Source organism: Epinephelus fuscoguttatus, linkage group LG21 (genome assembly GCF_011397635.1).
Source record: "Epinephelus fuscoguttatus linkage group LG21, E.fuscoguttatus.final_Chr_v1".
In the NCBI taxonomy this organism is placed as follows: Eukaryota; Metazoa; Chordata; class Actinopteri; order Perciformes; family Serranidae; genus Epinephelus; species Epinephelus fuscoguttatus.
In genome coordinates this window covers 26,445,834-26,461,437 of record NC_064772.1, presented here as the reverse complement: position 1 = coordinate 26,461,437, position 15,604 = coordinate 26,445,834, and the positions used below count along the sequence as shown (strand labels likewise).

General features: G+C 44.2%; 1 protein-coding gene across 3 annotated transcripts in view; it reads left to right on the top strand.

Moving 5' to 3' along the window:
* The window catches only part of ctnnd2a (catenin (cadherin-associated protein), delta 2a), a 363,304-nt gene extending 348,121 nt beyond the window's left edge, over positions 1 to 15,183 (top strand). For all 3 annotated transcript variants that reach the window (XM_049565221.1, XM_049565224.1, XM_049565223.1), the window contains 4 exons: positions 4,190 to 4,316; positions 11,020 to 11,151; positions 11,725 to 11,801; positions 12,626 to 15,183. In XM_049565221.1, coding sequence (XP_049421178.1) covers positions 4,190 to 4,316; positions 11,020 to 11,151; positions 11,725 to 11,801; positions 12,626 to 13,045 — 756 coding nt within the window. In that variant the 3' untranslated portion in view covers positions 13,046 to 15,183. The remainder of the gene's footprint in view (positions 1 to 4,189; positions 4,317 to 11,019; positions 11,152 to 11,724; positions 11,802 to 12,625) is intronic.
* Positions 15,184 to 15,604: the final 421 nt, after the last annotated feature.

Below are 15,604 nucleotides of genomic sequence, written 5' to 3'. Positions count from 1 at the left end.
TGCTCAGACTCACAGAACTTTATTTCACATTTTAGTGGATATCCCAAAGTTTCCAACGAAACCAAGTTTGTCAGGGGGAATTATGGGGAATCATGGGTTTGAATATTTCACGCTGTAAACATCATAAAAAAATCAATGTTGCACTGGAACAAGTTGATACAGAATATACAGTTTACTCTGAGACAGTGTGGAATATAATGTTTTTTCTAACCTTAAAGCTACTTAAAGGAACAGTGTGTAAGATTTAGGGGGATTTAGTGGCATCTAGTGGTGAGAACTGCAGATTGCAACCAGGGGAAACTTCTCCCGGTTAGAATTCCTTCAGTGTCAGTGAAGATTCTCAGTCATCCAGGTCATGGTAATCATATGGTAGGCAACTGGACTTGCTTGTGTTTCCTGAAGACGTTTCGTCTCTCATCCAAGAGGCTTCTTCAGTTCTAATTCCTGCAGTAGTTGTTGTTCAGGAGGTTTTTACCAGGAGCTGAATTATCCACAGAGGTCTCTTCTGCTGCAAAACAAATGAACTAGGTGATCACAACTGGTAAGAACACTGAATAAAGCAGTGTTTTCTATTCACTCAGCATCTGCTAATGTGTGCTCACCTTATTTCTGATCCAGACAATGAGGAGGCTTGTACTGTGAGCCAGATTATCCGCAGAGGTCTCCTCCTCTCCAGAACAAACGGACTGATGATTTAAACCAGTAAAAACACCACAAAAAAAGCAGTTTCACGTTAAAGAAATCAGTGACACTCTCGTCACAGAGGGCCTTCTAGCTATGGTGGCCGATGCGAACATGCGAGCTGCCATATTTAGAGCCAGTGTTTGGTTTGTCCATTCTGGGCTACTGTAGAAAGATGGCGGTGCAACCTGGCGATCTCTATGGGTGAGGACCTGTTACCTATGTAGATATAAACGGCTCATTCGAAGGTAACAAAAACACGATTCTTAGTTTCAGGTGATTATACATCATAGAAAACATACTTATTATATCCTCCTGACACCTGAACTTTTGTGTGGTATGCTTTTTTAATTTCTCCCAGTAATTTGGGATCAGTAGTACCTGATGAGTATAAAGGACAAAACATTGCCAATGATAATGAAGACCTAATGTCCTAAAACAAGATGATAATAACGTCCTAATAGCCCCTTTTACACTGCTGTTTTGCCGGCCAGCTGTGAGCGTTTAGACACACAGAGCTGGATTGGCGAGTTGATCCGAGGCACCCAATTTTCTGCCTCGTAGGGTAGACATATTGGCGAAATCCTTTTAGTTTAAACAGACGAGGCGGCCTTCTGCAACGGGAGGGGCTGTTGAAGACTTGTGGGAGGAGCTGTTGATGACGCCGCACGTGCGAGCCACTGGTGGTGGATAAACAGGAAACAGCTGATAGCAGGAATTAGCGAGCAGATAGTAGCAAGAGGGAAACGCAAACCTGACAGACACTGTAAAGATGAGCAACTGAGACAAGGAATTGCGCGCCCTCCTTGTCCTCGCAAATGAAGAGGCCATTAACCGTCAGATGACGGGGACGGTGAAAGACGGGCTGACTTACGAGAGAATTGCAGAAGGACTGACCAGCCGCGGCTTCCCTCCCACGTCACTGTTTACGTCACACACTGAGCTACACGTTTTGTTACTTGCTCAGGCCCCCCATTGCCCCGGAAATGGCGCATTCTGTATAAACAAAAGTAGGTAGGCGGCATTTTGCACACTCCCCGATTTTGTTTTTATACTGCCAATGCTGAAAAAAGACCGATTGGGCTTTCCTGCAAATTTGCACAATTCCTATCGAAAAAGGGCTACTGTCCTCAAACGAGCACTTCCTAATTAACAGTGTCTTAGCTTGTTACTGTTGCTAAAAGTGGTCGAATTTGTTGCCATATCAAACTCCAAACATTATTAATCATAAATATCAGCTGCAGACTGACTTGCTAGAGGTGGCTGTCATCTTGTTTTTACATGGATTAGTGTATTGTGCTTTTACTACCACTAGATGGCACAAAAAAGTGTCCACAAAGGAGGACATCAGGTTTAAGTTAAGTAGAATAAAGTATAAGGTCAAGTAAACCCAAAATTTTTTCTGCCAATACATCCCCTCTAAGTTAAGGCGTAAAGTTCGTTTATTGGGAGACATAACAAGGCAGAAACGTTTGGCTATGACAGCCATTTTAATATATTTTAATTTATTCTCTTCTATACGTTCTTCTCTGATTATGATCATCCTTCCAAATTCAATTACTGCAAAGCTTAACTATTCCTCATTTTGCTCGGAGGGGCTCCTGAAGGACCCTTGTGGTTCTTTCCTGGACCCCATTTGTGAGCCACATTTGTGTGACAGCAGACTGCACACATCACTCTGCAAAATACATTCATCATTCAATATTCAGCGACTATGTTCATTTGAGCAGCATGACAGCTTGACAGTGTCCAATTGCACAGCGGCCCAGTGTTCCACAAGGAGGTTACATGGTTTATAATGAGATGTGTTGGCAAGGGTGGGGAGAGGAGAGAGGGAATGTAAAACAAGGTGAGCGAGAAAACCGAAGGGAGTGGTGGATAAATAGATGAAGTAGGAAGGAGGGAGGGAGGGATGGCGGAGACTTGAAGTGAGCTACCTTTGAACTACCGTGTGTCGGAAGATCCAGCTTTCTATTAGTCCTCAGCGCTATGCCAGGAAATAGGAGTCAGGGGAGGACATGGGACTGTGCTCAGTCCAGCCTCCTTCTCTCTGACTCTCCTTCTCGTTACCTCCTCCCTCCACTTGCTGTCTTTACTCTCCTGTCATTACTCTCCCTCCACCTCCCTCCTCCTCCTTGCTCTCATTACTTTCTGTCATCTTTTGTCTTTCTCAGCTTCTACCCTGTCTATCCCTCCTCCCCCCGTCTTTCTGCCTCATCTCCTCCATCTCTCAGTCGTCTCATTCTCCTCCTCTCCGTCTCCTCCTCTCCAGTCTAACTTACACCAAAGTGATTCGCCTCTCGCAGTCGGTCCACCCAGTTTTCCCACTGCTGAGCCAAGGCCCCCAGATAGTAAGAACTATGATGGAACATGTCTGCATTATCTTTTATCATGTGCTGGTGCTTTGCTTTCAGAGGTACCCAATTATCTTAATGCTAAATTGAATTTGGTTCCAGCTCTGTGATTGTTGTTGACTCTCATAATCCATTTTTATGAAAAGGGCTTTGCTCCAATCACTGCTAAACTAATACAGATACAAAGTCATTGGTTTGGCAGTAATTACGCTTGTGGAGTTGTTAGTTGCGTTATTTTGTTTTCTACAAGGACAGTGGGATATTCAATAAGCTCAGGCTTGATGCAAGTGTGCTAATTTGTGGCGTGCGGACTCTTGTATGTGCATGTGTGGGTGTTGTGTGTCTGTCAGTGTACTTTAGTGTCCAGAATACATTTTGGACTCGCTGACAACTGGGTGGTAAACTCAAGAAATTCAATATTGAATGTTTTTTTTAATGAAACACACAGCTCACAGTGTGTGCCTTTCAGATCAATCAGCACTTTGTGGCCACTAGATTCTAAACATTGCATTCATTATTTCATATGTACAAAGTTATATGAGCGTGTCTTCAAATAGGAAGTCTCATCTACCAATTGTTCCTCAAACTCCGGCCTTGAATAGTTCTATGCTCTTGAGTGAGTAAGTGCTACGGTATGGGTACATAGTGCTTTATCTCCAAACCTTGACGCTTAAAACATAGCTCTGTGATTCATCAATATTGAATCAGTGTTGTAGCTACTGTCGTAGTGCTACTTGCTACCGCGCACTTACTGAACTGGCTCTGTCCTTGAGATTGTTTGAAGTAGTTTTTATTGCTTTTCGTCCACTGGAATTCACAAACCTGCTCAGATGAGTATTTCAAAGCAGAGGATTAATGGATGGTTTTACATGAGTAGTTTAAAATATATATATTACTTAAATGTCTAGAATAAATCTTTATCTCACCTAGTATGGGGTAGGGATGGCTGATATTTAGAAGTAATGAAATCAAGTGATACTATGCCATGATGTCAGATACTTACAGATATGACTGCGACTTTAGACCTCTTGTACACATTTTTGTATTATGGTCAATACATTTTGACTTTAATAAACAAAACACTTCATCAACTGCACATTGGAGCTTGAGTTTGTGCAGCTGCCTAAACTTTGTGTCTGTGTGTTTCTTTGCAGGATGGTTACTCCCAGTATCACTTTGTGGGCTCTGCCTCAACGATAGAGAGAGACAGACAGAGGCCCTACTCCTCCTCACGAACTCCCTCCGTGTCCCCTGTCAGGACGTCCCCAAATAACCGCTCTGGTGAGGAATAAATGAAACTTTCAATACACAGATTATGTATTTGTTGTGTGTGTGTGTGTGTGTGTGTGTGTGTGTGTGTGTGTTTCTTCTGGTACCATGGCTCTCTTAACAACCAGTTTCACTTTAAGGCCTTCCAACTGATGGCAGTTTTGCCACTTGAGAGTCCAAAAGTTGCAAAAGTTGGTTAAAAAGGAGCATAGACATAGTGGACTGTCATCGCCCCGGACAATTAGGAAGAAATGGGACCAGAGCTCTTTTTACTCAAACAGCCACTGTTACAGCCAGTGCATGAGATGCTTTGAGTAGAGTAGTTGAAGAATGTACATAAAGTCGTGTAGCGCTTGACAGATGGGATACATGTTGCATCGCTGGTGGTGGTGCAGGGGCCAGATCCACCTTGTTGTGATGAAAGAATAAGAGTTAACTCTTATGGATATACAATACCGGGAGAGGAGACTTATGAAAGCTGTGAGAGTAAACTGAAGCTAACATCATCAAGCAGCCTAACCTTATAAGCCGATTATGTTGCTAAGGTGGAACGTCTTCCTTTCCAAAATTTTACCAAAGAGCCAGCAAGATGTTGGAGGTGTCTTCATGTCAAGGAAAACAGTCTTATATACACACTGAGAAGACAACGTGCTCATGCTTAACCAAACTGGCACCGCCACCAACTATCTAACTGGAACACGCACGGAGAAATGAGACAAATACAGGTGACACTCAGCCCCAACAGTTCAACCGATGGTGGGTCACACAGTTAATTTATTTTACCGATGCTTTGTGATGCAGAAAACAACATTTGACTCGGCTTCTAAAGGTGAGAATAATATTGATCATGATATAAGGTGGCTTGTGGACATGACCGCTGGGGTAGGCTAACATTAGCCATGTTAGCTGCGACATAAAAACATTAACATAAAGTTCTCTCGTTGTTGTTGTTGTGGTCCGACAGCTTGATGGGGACAGTGGTATAGCACATATTTTGTGATCTCGTCAACCTAACATTCTTCACTTGCACTTTCGCCACTGTTGTCCGACTCCATGGGAGCAGGTCTTACCACTGTTTGTGGTCTTATCAGCTCAAAAAGCATCGGCAGACAGATTTTAACTTTCAAACTTCACTGTATCAACACTATTAAGTTAAAAACTAGTTGAAGTATTCTTAAGTAAAATGTTGTATTCAGCGCTCATGGCTAACAACCAACCCAGTGATGTTACCAGCGAGCTTGTTGCAAGATGGCTGCACCCTGCTGGTGGAACCGTGAAACACCATCTAGTATTTTAGCAAACCTACGTAGATATCATGTTCGTTTGCAGTGTCATATGTTGCCTTAAATAGGCTACAGTTCAAATCAACCACAGTCATATCGTTCAGTGTCTCATCTCCTCTTTAAGGTTGTATAATTAAGTTATAAGTTATTGTTCTCGTCTTGCGCTTGTGACAGAAGGTTCTCCTTGTTAGGTGCAAGAATACAACGTGTATGTGAGACATGAGTGAAACCAGAAGGTGCAGGTCACACTTGGATTCTAATGAGCTCTAATTTAGACATTAGCCAGCAGCATCAACATTTACCAGTCGATCAATCTTTACATCAGAGCTAAATAGCTGTTAGCGTAAGCGCTCACCACCCGCAGGCTTTCATGCTGTAAAGTATGATTATCGTTAGCCTTTAGCTTGAGCCCATTGGCCTTCATGCTTAGCAAAGGGCGCATTAGCATTAGCTGTTAGCATCAGTAGTAGAAGAGCCTTTGGCTGTGCTTTCTCCACACCGGGCTTAGCAAGCTGATGAGGCAGAAAAGTACTTTTCCTTCCTCCCGGCTTAGAGAGGTCTTCAAGGACCCAGCTAAAAGAGAGAGGGGGAGAGACAGAGGGAGTGAGAGAAGGGGAAAAAAAGTGTGTGTTTGTGTGTGTGTGTGTGTGTGTGAGAGAGAGAGAGGAGACAGAGAAAGAGGGAGGGATGAGATAAACAGAGAGGGAGATAAAGAGAAAAAGCAAGGAGGCAAGAAGAATTAGGGATTGAGGGATGGTTAATGCAGTGAGGAGGAAGTGAAGGATGAGGATTTGACTTTGGCCAGCGACATTGAAAATAAGGAGTTTTGAGATCATAGTGCGTAGAGAAATTTGTGGATGTCTGTAGTACAGTGGAGGAGGTGGAGGGGGGACTTCCATCTTCCCTCCTGCTCCTCCCCTCTCAGCACTCCTCGCCTCCCCCTTTGCCTCTCCATTCTTCCGCCCCTTCTCACTCACCCGTTTCATTCTTCTCCTCCTCCTCCTCCTCTTTGCAGTAATCCTACTTTCTTCTCACCTCTTCCTCTGATCTCTCACTCTTTACAAGCTGCCTCAGTGCACACACACAAACACACACACACACACACACACACACACACACACACACACACACATATACACACACACCCACATACATCTGTATCTCCTCTCTGCATACGCTCCAGACTGCAATCCGGCCCCTTAGAGATGGATCAAAGCAGGAGGAGTAATGATGGCATGCAGGCACACTGGGAGAGGGGGGGAGCGAAAGAGTTAGTGTGAGGAGAGAGTGGTAAAACTGTGATAGAGATAGTGAGGAGTGGCGGGGGTGCAGGCTGCGAGGATGACAGAGAGACAGAGGGAGAAACAAAGGGGAAGAGAGACCTCTGCATCCATCATGGCCCCCACAGGGTCCTGCTGTGTTTTGCGCTGATAGAACGAGTCTCTCAGCCTCTCATATCCAGCAGTTACAAGCCAGGTCCCCACGGTAATAGTAAAAAGCAGTGGCACGGTCTATTGGGGGCGGCTTGTGACAGGTTGAGCCTCCGCCTTAATGGAATCGGCTGCAGAGGTGACAAATAGAAATTAAATATCAAAGTGTCAAAACATTATAAAAGCCTCTATCTCCTGTGTGTGTACCTGTTTATCTTCCTGCTCTTAATGTTTGTAATTTCATTCACCTCAACTCAATAGGCACTAATCATGCATGTGCCCATGTCGTCTTGGTAAGCTGCCGAAAAACCTGGAGAATAGATAAGAGGTTACGATGCTCCTTTGCTTTAAATGTCAAATATTGAAGGGTTGGATTAAAAGAAGTTAGTTCTTTAGTATTCAAATAGATAAAGTGACATTCCAGTGCACTCAAAAAAAAAAACACTTTAAAAGCCTTTATTCTATCTGGCTAGTCACATTTGTAAGTGTTTTGCCCTGCTGCTATTATCTGGGTATAGGAGAACAGCCAAAGAGAACAAAGGCTTTTTCATACTGATTTTTGGCGTGCCTTACATCTTTTTTTTTCTCCTCCAGAAACGTGGGAAATGTTTCTGCTTGCACAACTGAGAGTGGTGCTCTCCATTAAAAGTGTGTGTTGGGTATTCACACACACACACACACACACACATTGAGTATTGATGCATGTGTTTCTTCCAGCGGCTTCAGTCCTTCAGTCATCTGCAGTTCTCAAAGTTAGGTTGAACGGGTCCAAAGAGCTTATGTTCAGAATGCCCTTCACTTCTGAGGGTATGGATTATATATGCTGAATATATACCAGCCTGTATGTGTGGTGGGTCATTACAGGACTGTTTAGCTAAGCAGGAGGAAGAGGCTGATACACAGGTAGGCAGGATTCTGGCAATTCAGTGTGTCAAGATAACAGGGACTGAGTAAGCACTTTAAGTATGCTATGAGGGGATTACATTGTGACGTGCTGAGTGTGTGTGCGAGAGAAGGACGGAAAAGACATAGTATGTACAGTATGTGTGCGGCGGTCTGCCCTCGCCTGTGCCTGTATGGGTGCACACAGGCATGTGTGTGGTGATGCATTCATGTGTGAGAAATAGCTCTGGTCTAAAAGCTTGACAAAGTGACAGACAGAATGATTGTGAGGTTTGAAGACTTCAACTGGATTTGAAAGTAGAAGAAATTGGCCATCAAGCTCAGCTGTATGGTGAAGTTAACGGCCCAGTCGTTAAGGCTAGTCATAAGTGTATTATTGTCAAAATAACCAGTAAACTAGCAGCAATGCTGTGTTTTATATGTTAAAATATGGTAACAATATCCACTTTTATATAATTGATAGTGTTAAATAACGTCCATTTCAATTTAATACTTACTGATTTTCAACCAGTTTTGTATTGCAACAATGGCGATAGTATGTGTAAGTGAACTTCACTAGCTCTTGGGCTGTTGCACAAACTACACATTGTACTTCCACATTTTGTATGCCCGGCAATACAGACATAAAAAGGTATAGAAGTGGATCAAGTGAGAGGCCCGCCCCCCTCTCTTGTTTTCTCTCTCATTTCAGATTAAACAGTAAAACTACACAGTATTGATCAAAGATAAACCAAGATTCTATTCTCACCAAAAATGTTTTCAGATGCATATTTTAGTGCACTGTTTGGCTGTAACACGAGAGTTTGTAAATAGGAAGTGGACACCATACTGTTTCCTATAATATGGAGTCTAAAAAAACTGAGATCAAACAGTAAAAATAAGCAGTGCAGATAAAATACAAACCAAGATTCTGTCACTGTGTTGCCTACTTCTTGCCTCAGATGCCTCAAAACTTTTAGCTTACTGTTTAGCTGTTATTCGAAATTGTTTATTACTGGCCAGCCGCCATATTGTTTCCTATAATATCTAAGCTCGCATTACCTCACCCACCAGCAGGAGCGTCTATTGGCCGGCTGCAGTGCAGTGCATTTTGGTAGTTGTAAGTTTTCTACCTCTTGAGCAAAAGCAAAGTGTTTTTGCTTTTGTTTTTTCCCAAAAAATTGGAACAGCCCTAAACAGCGCAAATCATTGGCTTTTGTGCAGTGTTGGCTGTCTTTGCCTCCAGTTCGCCAGCCGTACATCTGGACACAGATGTTTGACGTCATATGTAAAGAAGCTACTAGCTGTATTCGCATGTTGGGAAGCCAGTGAGGGATCACGATCTTGTGACTACATTAGCATCTCTTTAGCCCAGATCAGACCAAAGATTCGCAGCAAGAGGAGTTGAAACAGGCAACTACTTGCAACGCACCGTTATGCAACGTTCTAAAAACCTGCTGGTTCACACCAATGCAGCTAGATGAGGTGGTGTATCATCTCTGTGCAACAACTCTCTGTACTTCTGTTCTGATTTGCCGCTTTTCAGGCTAATTTTGTGGCTGAATATAATTTGTAGCTTTTTAAAATATGAATGAGGATAGTGATAGTGAGATACTGGCTACAGCTGCATTGTAGTGGTGAAATGGCCAAAAACAAAACCAGCATTATATGGACTGTATTCATAATCGATATGCTACAATAATATAAATAACCAGGGCCAAGTAATCAGTCAATGAGAATGAGGATGTAGGCGGGGCATAAGCACATAGAGCAAGCAGCAGCAGCGACCCACAGTCTGACACTGGCACAATGGAGGTCTTAAACAGAGGGCCCGGTGGGGACGGAGCAAATGCTGCAGCAAGCAAACACGCCGTCTGCGGTCATCTTGACTTGACCAGCGGACTTCACTACAAGCCGATCGGCTGTAGAAACAGGCGACATGTCTTATGTCTCAAACCAGGTGCAGGCAATTTGACCAGCTGAGTTGCAGGTGGCACCATCAGCCGGTTTGAGTCAAGCTCAGACGGCTAGATCACACCGCTGCAACTAAACTTTGCAGCGTTCTAAAACGGTTTTGTCTCGTTGAGAACATTGGTGTGAACTGGGCTTTATGAAAAGACCATATTTCCAGCAGTGAAATACGTCTTTAAAGTCTTTCTAAACAAGCACAAAGGGAGCATGATGGGTGGTGTTGAGATAGGGGTCCATGAGTTCATTCAGGACAAGTCAGACAAAGAAGGATGGGAACCACTGCTGTGAACTGTACTCTATTTTCAAACTGGTTGCAGCCCTGATATGGTCACCTTGACTGAACCAAAAGATCTGATCCTAATCTGATCACCAACACACTTCTTTTCCACGTGGCATGGAAACTGCAGCATCATAGCCCCTGTATGTAATTTGCTGCTGTTGTTGCTGTTGTTGTTGTTGTTGAGTCTGCCTGAGAGCTCCCCCTGTTTTTTTGTCAGGACTGGGGTTTTGTTGCCAGTGCTGACATTGTTGTAGTCAACCTTTGTCAGGACAAAAAAATAAAGCCTGTTTTTGTGATGGTAGAGCTCAGTTGCCTCAAGCAGAGTTCAGCTGTCTGCTGTTCACTCTGCTTCCTGGCTGGTAATGTCAAGCTCGCCTGGTTTCAGATCTGGATATTTCACCTGAGCTAAAAACACATAAAGGTCCAAAAAAAAAGGAATACATTGTCTGAATTTAGAAAAACGCGAACCAGATTGAAATTTGATATTCAAATAATGTGTCAAAACTAGTGTGAGTGTGTGTATGTGTGTGTGTGTGTGTGTGTGTGTGTGTGCGCGCGTGTGAGTGAATTCCCAGAAGTCCTTTAACATGCTGGAGGTGACCCTTTATGCTGACAAGCTAAATGATGAATAATGACTGTGCACCTTGAACAACCAAGACACTCACACACACACACACACACACACGCACGCACACACACAAATATAAGCATGCAGAGTGTGGAGGTACATGCTGTTAAGGGTTTATTGCTCATTATTTTGTGTGTGTGTGTGTGTGTGTGTGTGTGTGTGTGTGTGTGTGTGTGTGTTTGTGCGTGTGTGCATGCGTGCGTGCGTGTGTGTGTGTGTGTGTGTTTGTGTGTGTGTGTAGCGAGCGCTCCAGCCTCCCCCAGAGAGATGATGAGTCTGAAGGAACGCAAGATGGACTACGATTCCACGGCAACCAACGCTGGTTTCCATAGCAACAAAGGAGAGCACACATCCCGGAAAGACGGCATGGCAGGTGCGCGCTTGTGTGTGTGTGTGTGTGTGTGTGTGTGTGTGTGTATGTGTGTGTGTGAGATGGAGAGACAGAGAAGAATTAAATGATTCTATTTTATCCCCTCTTTATCTTTATTTCTCTTCTATTTTCATTCCCTATTTCTCCTCTCGCTTTCTCCCCTTATCTTTTTTCTTTGACCTCACACTATTTTTCTTCCCTTATACACTCTTTGATTTTTCTCTATCTTTGCCAGTCTTCTTTCCAGTATCTCTGTCTCTGCTTTCTCGCTATCTTCCCTGTCTCTCTTTGTCTCTTTTTCTGCCTCTCTCTGTCTCCCATTGTCTGTGTTTCTTTTCTTTTCTTTCATCCTCTGTTCTTTTTTGTCTTTCTCTCACAATGTTCTCATGAGGTCACAAGGGACGGACTAATTGCCACACTTTTAGACAAACTGCAGTAAGATTTGTGCTGTAATTAGCTGATTTTTGACTAAGCCAATTGTGGAGTTTCCCACGATTTTGTTGGTCTTTGAATTATTATTATTAGATGTCGTGGTATTTATTCACATCCTCTTTTCTCTGTCCTCCACCCATGCAGTTCAAGTATCCTGCGGGACATCTACGTTGTTCCGAAACTCTTACCTGACTGCCAGCGATGACATTAAGCAAAACCAGGTGAGTTAATAGGACTCTATAAATGTACTACTCACTTACACACCTTCATATACACACAGTAACATGCCAGCGCAGCAGGTTTTAGCAGGGCATGCATGTCGTCGGGGGCTGTCATAAATTGGCATATGCTGTCATGACAAGGTGGTTATTAGGAGAGATAGCAGCAGGATGGAAGAGGCACACACACACATGCAGGCAAGAAGGTGTCTCGCTGTGATAAGAGGCAGAGTGTGCATTAGAGACACGCCCTCAGCTCAGGCAGCGCCAAACCACTGCAGCCTGAAACCTCAGTCGATTGCGCTAATTATTTGCTTCTGTTTAATGACTCTGCTGGGGACGAGGGAGGGGGAACAGAGAGCAGCGCTGCCTTTGGCTGGGAATATTAGAAGTGGAAATTTCTTGATCATATTTATCAAATATGTAATTATTGTATAAGTTCCTTTGTGTGAATACAAACTTTGATTTTACCATTGTCAGTCAAACTAAGGGGCTTTTGCACATGCAGACGTCTACATGCGAACACACACACACACACAGAACTAGCCTGTGAGAGTTAGTGTTAGAGATAAATTTCCCCCCTCGGTACCTGCATGTAATAGAGAATTCACAGCATGAGTCCCTCCCCAATTGATTCCTATCTGAGCCTTTTTACCCATACTGCCTGCCTTTTCAAAACCTTCTCCCTCATGTGCTCACTCTCCACCTGCCACTCTCCTCTTGTCTCCATGTCCTCACCTTTATCTCCCTCCCTGATGACTCTCCATTCTTGTTTGCTACACCTTACCCCACCCCACCACCCACCACTTCCAACACTTCCTCACCAGGCTCCGGCCCAGCCCTGCGTCGTGCCTCCCCAGCCCCAGCAGGACAGCCCGCCAGCAGCCGTGCTAAAAGATTACGACCCCTACCCTCCCCCTCCTTCCTTCCCCCAGCCTCAGCCGCCGCAGCCTCCACCTCACAGCCAGAGTCGGAGCTTCAACGAGGTCTACTACGAGGACCAGGGACCTCCGCCTCCTCCGTCTCAGCCGCAGCCGCAGGTCCAGGCACAGGCCCAGCCTCAGGCCCAACCCCAGCAGCCTCCGAGCTCCACCGGACCGCCCCGAGACCCGCGGGAAGACCTGCGCATGCATCTGGGCCTCAAATCCACCGGGAACTACGTAGACTTCTACTCGGCCTCTCGGCCGTACAGCGAACTGAACTACGAGACCAGCCACTACCCGGCCTCGCCTGACTCCTGGGTCTAGTTAGACTATGATGATGGGGGGGCAAGAGAGAGTCTGAGTGTGTGTGTGTGAAAGGGATTATTTTTGCAAGCGATCAACAGCAGATTAACACAAGGTGACAGCAAGTGGCATGTTGAAACGGGGTCTTGTAGCCAGTGGCAGGAAATTTGTGTTCTCTAAAATAAGGGGGAAGCTAGACGGGGTTAAGAAATGAAGTCAGGTCGAGTGACAAAGAGAGACTGTGCATGTGCATGCGGACATTTTCCTTTTCTTTTTTTTTTTTCAAACCACTTTATTTCTTCAAAGTCAGCTCCATTGCACCGGTGAGTGGATAAGGAGGAAGTAGATATGAAGAAGTGTGTTAGAAAGGCTGAGAGAGGAGTGGGCAGTAGAATATTGAAAGAGAGAAAATGACCAGGCGGAGAGAGTGCGCAGAGACTTAGAGAGGAGAGGAGAGATGGGATCAAGAAATAATGGGCAGCGGATGAGGATGAGCTCTTACTCTGTAGGAGCAGGGAGTGTCCTGACCTTTTGTTGAAGACAGAGCGGACGAGGGAAGGGACAAAGATGGCATATGGGTTCTTGAGGAGGTCAGGAGGAATAAAAGCACAGAGAAAGATGAAAGCACATCAGGCACAAGGCAAGAAGTGGATGTTTACCATTTCAACCAAGTGACAAACGTAGCACCGCTTTTAACCCCTCCCCCCCTTTTTGTTGCGATGGCCTTGCAGCCTACGGAGGCTTCTTGTTTTCAAGGAATGTCATCTTCAACAGACTTCTTTTTCGTCACCATTCTTTTACATCTTTTTTTTATTTGTACTTTTCTAAATTTTCACTTTCACAAAAGCATTTTTATTTTCTGTGTACAGTTCAAAGGTGATATAGTGTGTATATTACACATGTTTTTGATGGGGCCACTTGTGAAAATATGATTTCTTTTTTCATGACTGACTACTGACTGAAACAACAAAAGCAACAAAAACAAGTGAAACGTGAACACAAGAAGCAGAAAAGACAGACATCGTCAGGATGGATGTCAGTGGACACCTTTTGTTTTTGCCCTTTTCCCAAGCCGGAGAGGAAACCCTGAGGAATTTGTGTTTTTCTCTCTCCATCAAATGAATTTCGTTGTGGACATGCTCAGACGTCAAGAGCAGTTCAAGGCTGCCAGAGCATCAGATTGGCAGAGCAGCATCGCTCCAGAGTCCCTGTCAACAAAAGTGCTTTTTCACTGCCTAAAGAATCTATGTGTATGTTTAAAGCACACTCTCTGTCTTTGGAAAGGGTCGTCTTTTCCTTTTGGGGAGCTGATATGTCTGACCATGTCGACTCTCAGTGGTTTCTCATCATCACTTGTGCATAAAAACTGGTCCTTCCGACAAGAGCCACCATGACTATTGTACATTTCAGTGTACAGTAGAGATAAAGAGACAGAGAGAGACATGACATTGTGCCAAACTTTGACACCTCGTGGACCAGTCCTCATGGACTTTAAAGGGACATTCTGTCGAAGTTTACAGACAATGACTGGATGACTCCCTCTGCTGTTTGTAACGTTTATTTTCTTGTGTTTTGATCAGGTGAAGCTGTACTTATTGCTGGGGATCATGGGTAACATCTCCCTCCCATAGATGTACAGACCTGCCTCTCTGTGTTGGCTGAGCATGTGTGGGCGTGCTTGTGTGGGGACACGTGTGCGTGCGTGCGTTTGTGTACGTGTGCATGTATGTGACAGAATGCGTGGCCCGTGTGTGTAAACGTAAACTTGAGCGAGCGTATCTATGCATGCATGTGTGTAGTAGCGTGTGTGTGTGTGTGTGTGTGTGTGTGTGCGCGTGCGTGTGTGCCTCTGTTGCGTGTATGTGCGTTCCTGTATAAATCAATGTCCAAACAAGGCATTCCTACCGACAGTTTGTCCAGTTTTACAACAAGAAAAACCAAGGTAAAAATCACTAGAATGAATTGTTGATATAGAATGACAAATCTATGAATATATGAATATAAATATAAATATATATATATAATTTTTATGTGCAGATGTCAGTGTCACTAAATGCAACAAATGTTCGCAGAGAAAAAATGATTATGTGGTGTACAACAGGACTCTTGTTCACTTGACCTAAACGTGGAAGCTGCTGATCAGCCCCCCTCCCCCCCAACCCCCCCCCCCCCCCCCCAAATCGAGACAAAAGAGAAACCCCACCTGAAGATGCTCAGGCTCTGGTGCGAGTTGTGTGTTATTGTGTGTCCATGCTTCTTAGATGACCCTGCTGAGAGAGGACCGTACTTGAACACAAGGAAAAATAAAAAGACTCTTTGCAATCAAACAACATTGTCTCCGCTACTGTCGATCATTTGAACCAAGTTTTCAGACAGAGATGTCCAGTTGTGTCGTGAATTAGCAGCTGTCAGATGCTTCCTTCACATGTACATTGTTTAAAGTGGTTTTCTCACAAGGAAAAAATTAATTATGTGTCGGGTTAATCTGACACGCTTTGATGCGTTTTAGATTAATTCACGGTTGTGCTCGTTCTTTCAGTCTGTCTTTTGTTCAAAAGGGCTTCAGGTGGCTTTGAAGTA